A 15,630-nucleotide genomic window follows, 5' to 3' on the forward strand; every position below is an offset into this window, starting at 1 on the left:
GGAAAATGGGCGCCTACAGCTGCTGGCCGGGATAGACCAAGAGCTGTCAGGTGGCTGGTGACCTCAGTCCGTGGTCGTGTCCCCCCAGGCCCCCACGGCTGCCTTTTCCCATGCGAAAGAAATTGCTAGAACACTGGTCAGGAAAACTGGGTTCCTGTTCCGGCTCTGTAGCCAGTGACCAGCCCCCCTCACAGCCTGTTTACCCACAGTACACTGGGAGTGAGGGCTGGGAAGGTCCCTGGCTTGTCAGGGCCGCCTGGCTGGCCGCTGGGCCCAGACCTTAAGTGGCCTCAGCCCTTGGCCATCTTCCGGGCCCGGTCCCCCTCCAGGGGCGGCACCTGCGGCCTCTTGTGGCCTGGCCGAGCCCCCGGCTCCCACCAGCATCAGGTGTCACTACCTTCTGTGCCGATTTCCAGGACTCCAGGGCTGTGGCCTTCAGCCCCAGCTCTGGGACTATGGGCCCCTGGGAGACCCCTGCTGGCTGGCCCCAGGTGCCGGCCCCAGCATCCCCTCTGGACCCGCTGTGCAGCAGGTGCACTGCCTGGGAACTTCTGGTGCCCGCCCCTCCGCTCTGCCTCCTGGGACGTCCAGCCTGTGCCTTAGTCTGCTGGCCAGGCTTGGTTTCCCCCAGACCCTGTGCTGCCCCACGTCAGGGCTGCGCCCCGGCTTGTCCAGGGCCTGGGTTCTGCCTGCACCGTGCAGTTGCCAGCTGGAGAGAGACCGGTGTCCCCAGCTCTCCGTCACTCCCTTGCACTGTGGAACTGTGGCTGCCAGGGTCCCGTGCAGCCTGGTCTGAATGTGGGGTTCACGGTGGCTTGCGGGGGAGACTCCTGGCCGTGCGTGCCCAGCAGGGTCCTGGTGCGCAGCCTCCAGCTTCCCTGGGGCTGTGTGGGCGGGGGAGGCCCGGCAGCCTTACTGCCCTCCAGCAGGGCCGGCTGCGGGGCCTGGGCCACCCCTGCCCGCCTGCCTCATGTTTTTCCTCTGGCCCTCTGGTTCCGGGTCAGCAGCTGAGCCATCTGCTAAGGCCTCCCCCGCCCGGCGGTGAGCGCTGGCCCCGGCCCAGCCTGCTCATCAGCCGCGCCAGTCCTGGAGTGTGGGCGCTTGGGCAGCCTAGGGGGTGGGGGTGTTCTTAGCTGAACAAGCAGGCCACCCCGTGGTGGACACAGACCCCTCCCTGTGGTCTCCTGGCCCCCTGCCCGCCCCGCCCCCAGGGCCGGTTGCTTCACGCGAGTGAGCTCAGAACACGCCAAAGGCAAATATAATAATGAATTTATTATGAAGCCGCTCCGGCTCCGGGGATCACGTGCCGTGCCGCTGCCGCAGAGCTGCGGGTGGGGTGACCCGGCCTTGTGGGGGCGCAGGGGCTCGCCCTCGGGGGCCCCGAGCCGGGGGGCGTCCTGTATTTGTTCACAAACATTTCTTTCTGCGGTAATGAAAAATTACCAAGAGCAGTGATTAGAGAATCCAGGTCCAGATTGTGCCGTGGGCCTGAGCGGGAGCCCTGCTGGGCCCCGGCGCTCGGGGTGTAATTACCCCAGGGTGGGGGGGTAACGGGGGGCGGGGGGAGCGGATTGGTGCTTGAACCGGGACCCAGCAGAAAATTCATCTCAGCTATTAGCTTGTAATTACAGAGCGAGGAGGGAGCGGGCCTGAGGTCTGGACGGGAAGAGCTGCGATGAAAGGAAGCAGTAATTATGGGATCGGCGGGAGGCTGGGAGGCGGCTGCCTGCTAGTGCAGGAGGGGGTGGGAGCAGATACCGTATTTAATGGAGTACTGGGGCCTGCCCCCCTCCGTGAAAATCCTGCTGCTGGGGGCAGCGGGTGTCCCTGTGAGGCGGTTTCCCTGGTTTTCTAAAGCGCCGTGTGCCCGCGGGAAGTCCAGGCAGAGTCCACGGACCGGTGCGTGGTGGGCGGGGCCTCGCTGCCCTCTGCCTCTGGGCTCTGCCAGCCCTGGGAGGGTCTGGGGGCTGCGCACTCCCAGGGGCTGGGAGGGATGTAAATGAGGCGGGGAAGCCCTGGGCAGATCTGGGCCACCGAGACCCCCAGCTCGGTCTCCTGCGGAGCTGCACATGTCAGGGGAGCCCCCCCATCCATCATAGGCCTTCATGCCGCGAGCTTTTCCCAGCTGTTGGGATAATGAATTTACATGAGCTGATAATGTAGACAAGAATCCAGTCAATGGCCAGGAGCGCAGAAGTTAATAAATACCTCTCTGATGAGGGCAGGGGGAGGCGCCCCCTGCACTGCACCGCCCCTGGGGCCTCCGTGGACACGGGCACCTGCCCCAGCAGCCGGAGAGCCCTGTGTGGGCGGAGGCCTGCGGCTGGTGCTGCAGGGGACCAGGCCAGCCCAGCTGGACGGCCTGCGCCGGGGCCCTCTCCCCCTGCCCTCGGATGCGGGCTTTGGAGGAGAGAGCTAATTTTAGCCTGCCTTAATGAAGCCGCACTCTGGGATTCTATTTCAAGCAGCCTGACATCAGCAGAGCAGCTCCTGGAGCCACGGCTGACACCGCAGCGGGGACGCTGGGGCGGGGGTCCCTGGGGACCCCAAGGGCCAGACCTGGGGTGGGGGTGCCATGTGGGTGCCAGCAGGAGGGGTGATGACCTTGAGGCCTCCGGGCTGCTGGGGGGAGGGGCCGGGTTTGGGCTCTGGTGGGGGGCACCCCAGTCCCCGAGGGCCTGCCCACCTGCAGGTGCCGGTGTGGTACAGCCTGGCCCACTGTGGGCAGTCGGAACGGCCCGGGTCACAGAAGGGTGACACCGGCTGCAGAGTGCGCCGGGGGCTTTGTGCCGGGCCTGCCCTTGCCTACAGCAGCACCCAGGGGTGACTGCAGCGTGATGGTTAGGAGCGGCGGCCTTTTGTTCCCAGCTCTTTGCTAACGCGCCGTGGCCGTGGCTCAGGTAGACTGGGTGTGGCCTCCCAGCCTCAGCCCGGCCCACCCCGGCGCAGGACGATGTCGGGGGATGGACGGCAGTGGGAGCACTGTCTTTGGAACCGTTGGAGAGTCCATAAGGCCAGCGGGCGGGCCCAGGGCCGTGGGGAAGGGTAGCTGGGCAGAGGCGCGGCGTGGCTGGTGTGGGCCCGTCACGCCGAGGGCCCCAATCACGACACGGTTGAAGCCGTGGCCTTGAACACACATGTGGCACAACGAGCCGGCCCCTTGGTTTCTGCCTGGCGAGAATTAGGGAGCAGCTCAGCGGGCGGTCCTGGCTGGAGGCCCCTACCCAGGCCGCTGCCTCAGGGCACGGGGGTCCTGCGTGAGCCGTCTTCTGGCCCGTGTTCCCGCAAAGGGTCTCGGGATGAGTGACGGGCCTCGTGTACAGGTGTGTGTGTGTGAGAGCGTGCACGTGTGTGGACCGGCACCTTTCCATGTGGTCCCACAGGCGGCCACTGGGGTGGGGGTGGGGGGGTCCTGGGCCTGCTGCTCAGCCCACGGTGACCTTGGGCTGCCTTCTCGCCTCCCCTGGCCTCGGTTTCCAAAGCCATGATCCACGGGCCTCCCAGGTGTGTGGGCATGGGAGGTGTGGGGTCCACCTTGTGTCCATCTGTCCACCTGCCTGACCTCTGTGGCCTACGGAGACGGCCGGGGGGGGGGTGGGTGTCTTGCTGCATCAGGCCCCTTCTTGCCCTCCTGCTTGTCTGGGCTGCCCTGCTGAGCCCCAGGACCCCGTTCACTGTGGTCGGGGTCGGTCCCTGAGGCCCAGGCTCCGTCTTAGGCGGCTCCGTGTTTCCATGCAGCCCCCCGGAAGCCCTCCGCGACCCGGGTGTGGCTGGGGGTCTCGGGCTTGCCCGCGGTGGCACCTGTGTGCGGCCGCACTTTCTGTGTCCCCACGGCCTGTGGGTGAGCCTTCACTGACCACGGCCAGCTGGGGCGCCCACCCAGCCTGGGCCCTGGGGCCACCGTTAGCCCTGCCCTGGTGGGCTGTGCTCCGTGCCCAGCTTCCAGACGAGGCCGCAGAGCCGGCGCCCTGGCGGGGTCGTGTGTGTTGTGCTGGTCCCTTGTGGGTTCCCTGTCTTCTCCTGGCCCTCAGCCCCTTGGCCCTGATGGGTGCCCCTCGGATGCAGCTGTGTGTGGCCGTGGTCGCGTGGGAGCCTGGGTTTTCTTCTCTGTGGTGTGGACGGCAGCGGTGCGGGGGCGCGGATCCCCATTCTGGTGTCTCCTCGCCCTGGGCCCGCGGCCCCCCTGACTCTGACCCCTGGCGTCGCTGGCTCCCCCGGACTCGTGCTGGGGTCGGGCTGACACCCCTGGGCCGGCTGCTCTGTGCCAGCGCTGCCTCCACTCCGCTCCCCCCCCCCCCCCCCGCATGAGGCCCCCGCTCTGGTGCTGGGCGCTCCGCTCTCGGTGACTCGGTTCTTCTTTTCCTGTTGCAGGCATGAGCCATGAGCCCAAGTCCCCTTCGCTAGGGATGCTTTCCACCGCGACCAGGACCACCGCCACCGTCAACCCCCTCACCCCCTCGCCGCTCAATGGCGCCCTGGTGCCCAGCGGCAGCCCCGCCACCAGCAGTGCGCTGCCGGCCCAGGCCGCACCTTCCTCCAGCTTTGCCGCCGCACTGCGCAAGCTCGCCAAGCAGGCCGAGGAGCCCAGAGGTAAGAGGCGCGCCGGCCCTGCCGCGGGGCGGAGCCGCGGCCACACGGGAGCCGCCGGCCTCCCCATGCCTGGGCTCCCCCTCCCCGCTTCGCTTCTCTGCTTGGCTTTGTGCCGCTCTGCCCCCCCTTGGCTGCGGGAGCTGTGGCGAGGGCCGTCCGGTCGTGGGGAGCCCGGGGCAGCCTCAGAGGCCGACCGTGTGCGCCTGTCCCCTGCAGCCAGGCAGACAACCCCGTGTCTGCACACGCGCTCAGCCGCAGGACAGGTGGCCCCGGGGTCTGCGGCCCTCTCAGGCCGCCCCATTGCGCCTGAGCTTCAGGGCGTGGGTGGCCATGTCGGGCCTGCTCAGGGGCTGCTGATGGGGCCCACGTGAGTCGTGGCCAGGCCTCTTTCTCCCCGTGTGGGTGAGCTGCAGAGAGGCAGGGGCCCAGGAAGCAGGGACGACCCCTGGGGCTGCCCTGCGCCACCCGCTGTGCCGGGGACTGTACGGGGCTCACGTCCATGGACAGCGTCCGTACCCTCGGGCCTGCAGCTTAGCCCCGTGGGCTGGGGGTCTCTGGGTTTCTCAGTCTCTCTTCACGGGTCCTTTGTTCCGCCTGGTGACTGTGGTGGGTGAAAGGTGGAGAGGAGCGAGCCTGGTGGTGATGTGTGCTGGGATTTGCTGGCCTGGGAGGAGAGATGCTGGGGCCCAGCCTGTGTCCACTGTGGGCCGCTATGGCCACGGGCACAGATGGGGCCGCCCACACACCCTGCAGGTCTCTGCTCGCCCTTCCCGCCTCAGCAGGGGCCCCCAGGTCACATCTAAGCGCACGCAGCCGCACCAGCCCCCAGCTGTGTCCAGAGAAGCAAGCGAGCCCCCTGCCCAGCACCCTGGGCTCCGGGACGGGGAGCAGGTGCCTGTGTGGGAGCTGAGCTGGGAGCCCGGCCTGTGAGAGGCAAGGGCGTGGGGGCCGGTGGGGGCGGCTCTCGTGTGTCTTCTCTTGTGTTCCGGAAGAGGGGAGAGACGGGGCTGGCACCGGCTCTCGGATCACAGTTGGCACATGGGAGCATGTGTCCTGGCTGCCCAGGGAGGCGGTGGCGCAGGGTCTCGGGGACGGGCCCGGTTCCCACCTGCCGAGGTCTGCGGTACTCTGGCCTGGAGGGCGGCGGGGCTGGAGCCTGCCTGGCCTTCGTCTTCCTGCACTGACCCAGGCAGCCCGGCATCCGGCTCGGGCACCAGGCCTCGCGGGCCAGGGACAGCGCGCTGCTGGACTCCGATGGCGGGAGGCCCAGCGTGGTGGCCACGGGGCCCAGTGTCTGCCCGTGACTCCTGCCCGGTGTGTGGACTCGGTGGCCAAGGGTCAGGGGAGGGAGGAGAGTGGGGAGCCGTGCGCTTGGCCCACCCCCGGGGTTGACCCCTTACTCATGGAGGCTGAGGTCTGTGGGGCTGGATATCGGGGACACAGCAGCACGTAGGCCCCGGGCAGCCTCATGCTGACACGTGTGTCCAAGCAGGCCTGGGTCCTCGGCTCGGAGAAGAGAACCGTGGGTGCCCGAGGCCCCCTGGCCCCATGCGAGTGTCCAGTAGGGCTGCTGCAGTGGGGCCCCGCTCAGCCTTTCCCAGGTGCTTGACCCCCCTCGCTCCGCCTCCACCCAGTGGGTCCATTGTACAGACGGAGAAGCTGAGGCTCGGGTCCCGGCTGCCACTGCTCAGGCCTCCTGGCAGGCAGGACCGTCTGAGCCCCCTCCCCAGCAGCCACCACCAACTCTATTCTAGAATGTTCTGACCCCTAAGACAGGCCGTGGCCCCCGCGCCCCAACTCTGTGGATTTGCTGTCTGGGTGTTTGCTGCGTGGACGTGCGTGGCTTCCTTCCCTGTGGAAACAGCCCAGCCACGGGCTCCAAGAGGCTTTGCCTCGGCAGCCGGCAAAGGTTACGTCTTGCTCTTGTGGCCCGCCGAGGACACTGTCGCGGTCCCTGTGGCCATTGGCAGAAGGAGAGGGTCCACGCCGCTGCCGGGCGACCTCTCAGGCCCGTCCGTCTGCCTCCTGCAGCGGCTCACGGGGAGGTGGGCCCTCACGGAGCACCTGCGGTGTGCGGGGCGGGGCCCAGGTCGAAGCCTGGCTCTGGGTCACAGCACACCATGCCCCGCCCCTCCGTCTCCGCACAGAACCAGGCCTCGGGCCTGCCCTGGCCCTCCCAGCCCTCCCCCGACGCCCGCGGGTCACTGGGAGCCTGGTGTTTTTAGCCATCTGACCGGTCTCCTCGTGTCCCCGGGGTGCACAGGGCTGCCCTTGTGCCGCTGGGCCCTGTGTGGTTTCCCTCCTGCCGGCTCTCCTGGGGCTCTGGGCCGCCATCAGTTCTGAAAGCCAAAGTCCCCTTTAACCTCTCAAGGCCTCGGCCGCCCGGGGGGGACTCAGCTGTGTGGTCTGGGCGGGGGGGGGCCCACCCAGGGGCTGTGATGATTCATGGGGTATGAGCACCAGGCACGGGGGTGCACGGTGATGGTGGGGTCCCCAATGCTGTCGCTGCTGCCACCCTGTCCCTCCCCCACCTGCGGGTGCAGAAGCCCCACCCCCACCAGCCCGTCCCCCTCCTGCAGGGCATTGGCTTGGGGGCCGGTCCAGCCGTCCGCCCCATTTAGGGCTTTCAGGGGGAGTGCGTGTGGGCCCAGTGGGTGCTCATTCACCTTGGGGGAATGTTCTGGAAGCCGCCTCTGGTTGGTTCTGGGCTAACCCCTTCCGTGGTGACCAGCCAGGGCTCTGCTTTGAGCTGAGGCGTTGCCATACCGTCTGGCCTCAGTCAGCCACTGCCCTGGGCGGCCGGGCCCCCCGCAGGCTCCTGTGGTCCCGGGTGTCCTGGCTGCCTGCACAGGTTGGGGGGTTCAGAGGTGGGCGGGGCCCTGGTGCCACCTGAAGCTGAGCTGCCACCCTGAGCGGCGGGCGGGGCGTGCCTGGTGTCGGCGCCGCTGCGAGCTGCCGCCCGCCCGCCCGCCCGCCTGCCTGTCTGTCGCGGAGCGGGCTCTGCGCTGCCGCGGAAATCTGCCGCCTTCAAAGAAAACAGCAAAGCAAACACAGGCGGGGAGCTCCTGCCTGGCACGCGCCCCGCGCACGTCAGTCTGCGGCTGGCAGGGCGGGGGGCGGCTCCGCGAGTGTCTGGGGCCCCATCTGTCTCGCGGCACAGGTGCGGGCTCGCGGGGCTTCTCCCATCCCCATCTTCCTGGGGTGCGGGAGGCAGGAGGGCAGGGGGGGCTGGGGCCCCTGCGGAGCGCTGTGGGCGAGCCCCCTCCCCGGGCTGAGGGCGCAAGGTGTGGCTGTTGCTGCGGAGGGTCCTCTGTCCCCGCGGCCTGGGACAGATGGAGCACGGGACAGCCCCTGGCCCAGGGCCCCCTTCCCTTTGGAGCCAGGAGCAGGGGCCGCCTGGGGGCGTCGGCGCAGCCGCGAGTGGCATATGGCTGCCTGCACGGCTCTTCTGAGCGGGTTCTCTCTGGCCCTGCAGGTGGGGGCAGACGCCAGCTTTGCCCGCTGTCCCCACTGTCCCTGCCATGTCCCCACCCCACCCTGTGCCTGTGCAGTGGGGGCTTCACACTCCTATCCCCTGCAGGGTCCCTGCCCCCGTCCTCATCGCCCGAGTCTGCAGGGGTCGCAGGTGCCCGGGGAGGGTGTGTCCCCCAGTATGGTGTCCCCCCCACAGTCCTGTAGGGGGGCCCTCAGCTTTGGCGCCTGCCGGGGGCCTGCTTCCCTGCAGCTCATGGTGCAGGCGTGGCTTCCGTACTGAGCAGGGGATGAGGCGGCCCCAGGTGGGCAGGCGCCTGCATGTGGCCCGGGGATGGGCACCTGTTGGTGGCTCGAAACCTGCTCCCGCCACCCCAGCTGTGTGTGTGCCTGGGGCTCTGGGCGGCCCTGGTGCTGGGAGCGGGCATCTCTCAAAGGCTTGGCCAGGGTCCGGGGCGCGGTGTCCTGTCGCCGCCGCTCCCCCGTGCAGGGCCCTGGTGGCGGTGAGACCCCCGTCCGGCCTTCCTCTGTGCTGTCAGCTGACCGTGGCGAGGCTTTGCCGGGGGTGGGGGTGGGGGGTCGCGGCCTGGCCCCGGGCGCCGTGTCAGGGCCTGTGCGGGTGGTGCTCTGCCCTCGGCTGCCAGGGCTGACAGGTGCCGCGCCTCTGCAGCCCGCGGCCGTCCTCACGCTCCCGGCTGGCTGCTAATTACACGTGTGCGCCTCCAGCTCCGGCGCCGAGCCGCAGGGTCGGACAGCAGAGGTGACGCGAACGTGCGTGCCTCTTGTCGCCTCCAATCTGGCCCCGTCTCGCTGACGAGCTCCTGGCTGAATACCGCCGGTTAATTACGGTGATCACGGCCCTTCCCGCTCCAGCCGTGTGGTGAGAAGGAAGGGCTGGGGCGGGCGCCAGCCCCGCTAATTGGCAGTGTGTTGTCGGGGTATTGATCCCTGCCGCTCTGGCTGCTGGGGAAGCGGCCTCCTGCCTCGGGGGGATTAGGCCGCTAATTGTCGGATGGCCTCTGCCCTGCCTGGCCCCAGCTGAGACCCTCCAGCCCCTCCGCCTCGGCCCGGCGCCCGTCCATGAGGCCGGTTCCGAGAGGGGCATGGTGGGGAGGGGCACCGCAGCCAGGCAGCCCAGCTCTGCACCACCCGTGGGCTGTGGGGACCCCTTGTTTGCAGGCTTGGGGTGCAGGGGCGTCCACCCCCAGACCCCTGGCGGCGGGAGACCAGGCCGTTGGCTCTTAGCGGCGTGCTGGCCCTTGGCGTGTGCGTTTAATTCCATTCCTTACCTGGAGTATGGCTGCCCAGGCTGTGCGTGTAGGTGGGGCTGCCCCAGCCCGGGAACGCCGTAGGGTTCATGGCAGGTGCGGGCCTGAGGCCCAGCTACAGCGGCTTTGAGGAGAGGGGGCGGCCTGGCGCCACGCACAGCAGCCATGAGCTGGACGCGGCCCGATGTGTGGTTCCCTGTCCTGGGCCATTGGAACACCATGGCCCAGCTGTTGGGGGTGTGGGGATGGCTGTGAGTGGGTGTGGGCCTGATGAAGACCCAGACAGTGGCTGGGTCTCCATGTTAAAGTGGACAGAGCCCTGGGTGCCACGCAGGCTGCCCACGGTCACACTGGTCGTGTGTGGCCCTGGGCTGACTCCTCACCTGTGGTGGCCACCGGCCCCCCGCCTTGCCAGCCCCTCTGGGGTCAAGGGTTCCCGCCTCAGGCTCCAGGGCTGGCAGCAATGGCAGGCGCCAGCTGGCGCACCCCCCCCCCTCGGCCAAACCCCCAAGGCTTTTCCTTGGGATGCACTCAGCTGCCCTCGGGCTCCCCAGTGCCTGAAGGCCGCTCGACTTCTCGGGCGGAGCCGGGCTGTGCCAGCGTCGGGGGACGGGGTTAGCAGGGCTGTGGCGGGGGCTTTGTCAGCCCCAGCCTCGCTGCCCAGCCAGCTGGAGCCGCACGGTGCAGTGTGCACGAGGCAGGTGCGTGGCTGCACGCAGAGTACCGTCCTGGACAGTTGCACGGTCTGCACAGTCCCGGGGAACCGCAGCACCGAGGCCGGGCAGCAAGTGCGGGAAGCGGCAAGCCCGAGCCTAGGGCCGAGGCTTGTGTGGCCCCACAGAGCTGCTCCCTTTGGGGAGCCCTGGCCCAACATCGGGGTGCCCTTGGGGACCGCCTAATCCGTGAGGCACCCTGGCTCGTGGGGACCCTGGGGCCCTGCCGACCTCTGCCGAGGGCCTGGTTTCCCAGGAACCCCCCCAGTGCTGGGCTGCCAGGCCCCCCGGCCTGGCCCTCCATGTGGTGGCCACCTTTGTGATTGGGGGTCAGGTGGGCACCTGCTGGGCCCTGCGGGGGGAGGGACGGGGAGCCCGGGCTGGGCCGGCTGCCACTCAGGTCTCCGTCTCCTGCAGGATCTTCACTGAGCAGCGAGCCGTCCCCCGTGTCCTCGCCGGCCACCAACCACAGCTCCCCGGCCAGCACTCCCAAGCGCGTGCCCATGGGTCCCATCATCGTGCCCCCTGCGGGCCACAGCGTCCCCAGCACGCCCCCCGTTGTGACCATCGCCCCCACCAAGACGGTCAACGGCGTGTGGAGGAGCGAGAGCCGCCCGGTGAGCAGGGTGGGGGCAGGGCCTGGTGGGGGGCGGGGCCCGGGGGGGGGGTGGGGGCAGGGGCCGCTCCAGGTTCTGCTCTCCCCTCCCTCTGCCTCAGCTGTGTCTGCGCCATGCATACCCCCAGGGTGGGCGGGGCGGCCCAAGGGGTCGCATGTCCATCTGCCGGGCAGTGTGGACAGCAGTACTGGCTCCTCCTGGGGGCATCTGCCCTGGTCCCTTGTGGGAATGCCCCTGTGGCCCCGGCGGTGGGTGCCCCAGCTTGCAGGGGGAATTGGAAATAGGAAGGGTGCCAGGCAAGAGCTGGGTGGGTTTGTGCATCTGAGGTCCCCAGAGGAGCCCCTGGGCAGGCCACAGGGTCCTGCCTTGCGCCTGCTGGGGGCAGCCGTGCCCCTGGAGCCAGGATCTCCACCCCCCACCCTGGCGCTGGAGGCCTGCAGCCGGGACCTCCCCCCGACCCAGGTCCTGCCTCTTTAAGGGCTCTGCTCAGTTCCCGGAGGGCGGCCCACGACCCCCTCCCCAGCTGTCTGCCCCTGGAGGGGAGGGGAGCCAGCCTGTAGCAGGGGACCGCTATGCAGAGGTCCTGCAGGCGCCCGGGGGAGGGCTAGGTCCTCACTGTGCCAGGGACACAGGTCTGCCTGGAGCCGTCACCTCCCCGACACCCTGCACCCCCCACCCGCCAGGTGCACTTGGGAGGTGGCGCTCTGGTCTGGGGCAGGACAAAGGAATTGTTGCCAGGCTGGGGGTCAGCCCTGGCCACGGGGACCCCCTGCAGTTCAGGGATTCAGCTGGCCACTGCCCCCCCGCCCCCCGGCCCTGGCCTTTGCGCCTGCTCTAGAGCGGCTCCCAGGAGGTCACTTCCTGTTCCTCCCTGGGCGGGGACCCCCGTATCAGCTGCTGCCTCCTTCCTCCCCCCCCCCCCCCCCAACAGAGGCCTGCAGCTGCTGCCCCGGAGGCCAGGGGACCCGGGGAGGCCAGGGTCCCCGGGTCCCCGGCGTCTCGGGAATGCTCGGCAGCCTGAGGAGGGTGAGGGTTGAGGCACTGGTGCCCCGGGGGTGGGGGGGACAGGAGCGAGCCCCGCCCGCCGCTGTGCTCCCCTGGCTGCAGCCCCAGCTGCTTAGGGGCCCTCCCCAGGGGTCCCGGGTGGCAGGGGCTGCGAGAGCAGAGAGGGGGCGGAGACTGGAGCCGTGCGCGCTGGTCCCCAGACAACGGCGGGTCCCTCCCCTCCCCCTCCTCTCATCATCACTGCAGCTGCGCCCTGATGTGCTCGGCGGCCCCCCATCCTGCCCCCTGCCCTGCTCCCCCCACCCCCGCCCCCTGCCCTACTCCCAGGTGCCTGTCGCCGGCCGGCTGCGCCCCTGCCCGGGCCCCTGGCCTCCCGCCCTCTTGCGCAGCAGCCTGCCGGGTCGGTGCCATCTGGTGCAGCCGCCCCGGAGCAGGGCTTTGTCCCCGGCTGGGGAGGGAAGGGGCAGCACAGATGGGCCTGGCGTGCCGGAAGTCCCCCCGCCCCCCGAGGGTGGGTGGCGGTCGAGCTGCTGGGCCACCGGCCCGGCTCCGCCTGCTGGCCCGCCGGGGTGGGTGCTGGCCCAGGCTGGGTGGGGGCGTCCACCAGCCCCGCCTGGGGGCTGCTGGGGTGGGCGGACGTGAGCCTGGTGGGCAGTGCGGCCCCCGTTAAGGTGTCGTCACACTGCTGCTCCCGCCTGTCCCCTGCACCCCGGGGTAGTGGGGGCTGCTGCTGCGCTTGGCACAGGCCTGGGGCAGGCAGCTGGGGGACCCTGGGCCAGGCGCTGGGGTCAGCAGAGGGAGGGGAGCGTCTGGCCTCCAGGCTAGCGCAGGGGGTGTGCTCCTGCGGGGTCCCCCCGGGGAAGAGCAGGCCTGGGAGTACCTGCCGAGAGCCGGCGGAGAGAGCAGATGGCACTCGCTCGCTCCCTCCAGTCCCAGCCAGCGGCCGGCCGGGAGCGCCGTGTGCCTGGTGGGTCTCCTCAGTGGGGGCACCCTGGCCCCTGGTGCCCACGAGGGGTGTAGGTGACCCCAGGGGCCGGCAGTGGCCACCTCTGGCATCCCAGCACCCCCTGCGTGTCCGGTGGCCATTCCTGCTGGCTCCGTCACACACAGACACGGCCGTGGGCCCGTGCTCCTGGCATTTTGTGTCTTGGGGAAGTGCCACGGGTTCTGGGCCTGGGAGCCGCAGGCAGGGCACTCACGGGCTCTGAGGGGCAGGCGTGGCCACAGCCCGTGGGCTCCCGTGGCTCAGGGTCAGCCTGAGGGTGTCCCCATCCCTGGAAGAGGGGGGAGCCATGCGCTGCACCCAGGGCGGATGGGCTCAGCCTCACCGTGAATACCGGGGCCGGGCAGGGCTTGGCGCCATCCATTCCCGCACGCTGGGGAGGGCCATGTTCCCACTGGGGTCAGCTCCTCTGTTCTCTGTGGAGCCGCCGTCACGGGTGCCTGTCTGGGTGACCTGTCGGTCCTGGAGAAGCCTCAGGCCCCAGGGTGGCCCGCAGTCCGGGCCTGGCCGTCAGCAACGCCCATGCTGCGTGAGCTGGACGCCGGGGTCGGGGAGGAGGCCGCGTTCTCGGTGGACCAAGCCGGGGCCTTTCCCGGAGTGCAGAGGGAGCCCTGGCACTGCTGGTCCTGACCCCCGACCCCCACACCGTGCCCCCGCAGGACTCCGGCTCGAGGGGCAGCAGCAGTGGTCGGGAGCGCCTCATCGTGGAGCCGCCACTGCCCCAGGAGAAGGCGGGGGGCCCGGCCATCCCCTCGCACCTGCTCAGCGCCCCCTACCCCTTCGGCCTCTCGCCCAGCTCCGTGGTGCAGGATTCCCGGTTCCCACCGCTGAAGTAAGCGCTCGGGCGGGGTGGGGGTGGGGGTGGGGGTGGGGATGGGAGGGCCCATGGGCTCAGGGCCTGGGTCGCTGGTGTGGGCTCCGGTAGCTGCAGCAGGGCCGTGTGCACCAGATGGTTGCTGGCTCCACGGAGGCCCCAGACGGGCCGCGCCTGCTGTCCCCGCTCTCACTCGCCAGTTCTGCTTAAGCCCTGGCCCTGGTTCTGGGAACCACTGGTGAGGCCGGCGCTGGGCGGGCAGTGGGACCCGGGAGGGGGTGTGGCCTGGCTGCACCGGCTCCGCTCACCTGACCCCCCCCCCCCAGCCTGCAGCGGCCTGTGCACCACGTGGTGCCCCCCAGCACCGTGACCGAGGACTACCTCCGAAGCTTCCGGCCCTACCACACAGCCGAGGACCTGCGGGTATCCTCCCTGCCGCCCCTCAGCCTGGACCCGGCTGCGGCCGCCGCCTACTACCACCCCGGCTACCTGGCCCCGCACCCCTTCCCGCACCCGGCGTTCAGGTGAGGCGGGGCGCCCGCCAGCGGCACCAGTCTACGCGCCTGGGGAGAGCCGGGAGGAGCTCCAGACCCTTCCCCGGCTGCCCGGGGCGGTTCGCCACGCGGCAGAGGCCCCGGGAAGCCACCGGCCACGCCCTCGCTCTGGAGAGGCTCTGGGGGCCCGGCCTGGCTGTGCTGAGGGTCTCAGACCGGGTCGTCCCACGCTGACCTGGCCGAGCCGAGGGGCTGGGGTCCTGAGTGGCCCGGCGCTCGTGGCCTCGGCCGGTGGCCATGCCTGGGCAGCCAGCTCTCCCGTTGTTTGCGGCTGTGGTGCTGACGGGGTGCTCGTCTCCCCGGCGCAGGATGGACGACTCCTACTGCCTGTCGGCCCTGCGGTCGCCGTTCTACCCCATTCCCGCACCCGGCTCCCTGCCCCCACTGCATCCGTCGGCCATGCACCTGCACCTGTCGGGGGTGCGGTACCCGCCCGAGCTGTCGCACTCGTCCCTGGCAGCGCTGCACGCGGAGAGGCTGTCGGGCCTCAGCGCAGAGAGGTGAGCCGGGCCCCGGGCCCCCTGCCCCGCCCCCAGACCCTCCCGGGTTCCCTGAGCCGGCTGGGTGCAGGGCGCGGCTCGCGCGTTCTCCGCTCTGCGAGCTGGGTGTGCACACCGCCCGCTCTGTGCCCAGGCTGCAGCTGGACGAGGAGCTGAGGCGCGAGCGCGAGCGCGAGGCCGAGCGGGAGCGCGAGAAGGAGCGGGAGCTGGAGCGGCAGCGCGAGGCCGAGCGGGAGCTGGAGCGGCAGCGGGAGCAGCGGGAGCAGCGGGCCCGCGAGAAGGAGCCGCTGGCCGCCAGGGCGCCGGAGCCTGCCTTCCCGCCGGGGCCCGAGCTGCACGCGCTGCGCGGCCATGCCGCCGAGGAGCGGCCCCGGCCCCCGGAGCAGCTGACCCCGACGCGAGCAGGTACGCAGACCGGGCCCCGTCTGGCCATGGGGGCTGGGGACTTGGGGCCCCGCTGTCCCCACGGCCCAGGGCGGGGGGCCGACGCCTGGGCATGGCTGGGGGGTGGGTTTTAAGCTGTTTTCTCCGTGATCGAAAGCGTGGGTGGGGCGTGACAAGATCCGGCTCTTAGAAACGGCCGTGTTTAGCAGACGGCGTTCGTGAATCCGCTGGTGCACGGGAGCCGAGGCGGCCGGGCTGGCCCCGATGCACTGACACCCCGCGTGATGGCCTCTCTCCCTGCAGACAAGCTGAAGGAGTCGGGCCTGCAGGCGCCCAAGCCCGTGCAGCACCCCCTGCACCCGGTGCCCGCCCCGCCCCACGCCGTGCCCAGCCTCATCTCCACGCACGGCATCTTCCCGCTGCCGGGCAGCAGCGCCGCCACGGCCCTGCTCATCCAGCGCACCAACGAGGAGGAGAAGTGGCTGGCCCGGCAGCGGCGGCTGCGGCAGGAGAAGGAGGACCGGCAGTCCCAGGTGTCCGAGTTCCGGCAGCAGGTGCTGGAGCAGCACCTGGACCTGGGCCGGCCCGCAGCGCCGATGGAGGCGGAGCATCGGCCCGAGAGCGCCAGGTGGGCCCGAGCGGCCGTGGGGGGCAGTGATGCGGCTGCTGCGCTGCGGCCCCCCGCCCCAAGCAGAGCGACCTCGAGGCCCT

At 70.3% G+C, this 15,630-nt stretch overlaps 1 protein-coding gene across 7 annotated transcripts in view; it reads left to right on the forward strand.

The window, feature by feature from the left end:
- The window catches only part of GSE1 (Gse1 coiled-coil protein), a 301,578-nt gene that overhangs the window by 273,536 nt on the left and 12,412 nt on the right, over positions 1 to 15,630 (forward strand). For 6 of the 7 annotated variants that reach the window (XM_062177373.1, XM_062177375.1, XM_062177376.1 and 3 more), the window contains 7 exons: positions 4,372 to 4,590; positions 10,460 to 10,659; positions 13,327 to 13,499; positions 13,808 to 14,005; positions 14,344 to 14,535; positions 14,669 to 14,940; positions 15,223 to 15,547. In XM_062177373.1, coding sequence (XP_062033357.1) covers positions 4,372 to 4,590; positions 10,460 to 10,659; positions 13,327 to 13,499; positions 13,808 to 14,005; positions 14,344 to 14,535; positions 14,669 to 14,940; positions 15,223 to 15,547 — 1,579 coding nt within the window. The remainder of the gene's footprint in view (positions 1 to 4,371; positions 4,591 to 10,459; positions 10,660 to 13,326; positions 13,500 to 13,807; positions 14,006 to 14,343; positions 14,536 to 14,668; positions 14,941 to 15,222; positions 15,548 to 15,630) is intronic. The other variant, XM_062177374.1, reaches the window with a different exon arrangement.

This window comes from Lepus europaeus, chromosome 19 (genome assembly GCF_033115175.1).
Source record: "Lepus europaeus isolate LE1 chromosome 19, mLepTim1.pri, whole genome shotgun sequence".
NCBI lineage: Eukaryota > Metazoa > Chordata > Mammalia > Lagomorpha > Leporidae > Lepus > Lepus europaeus.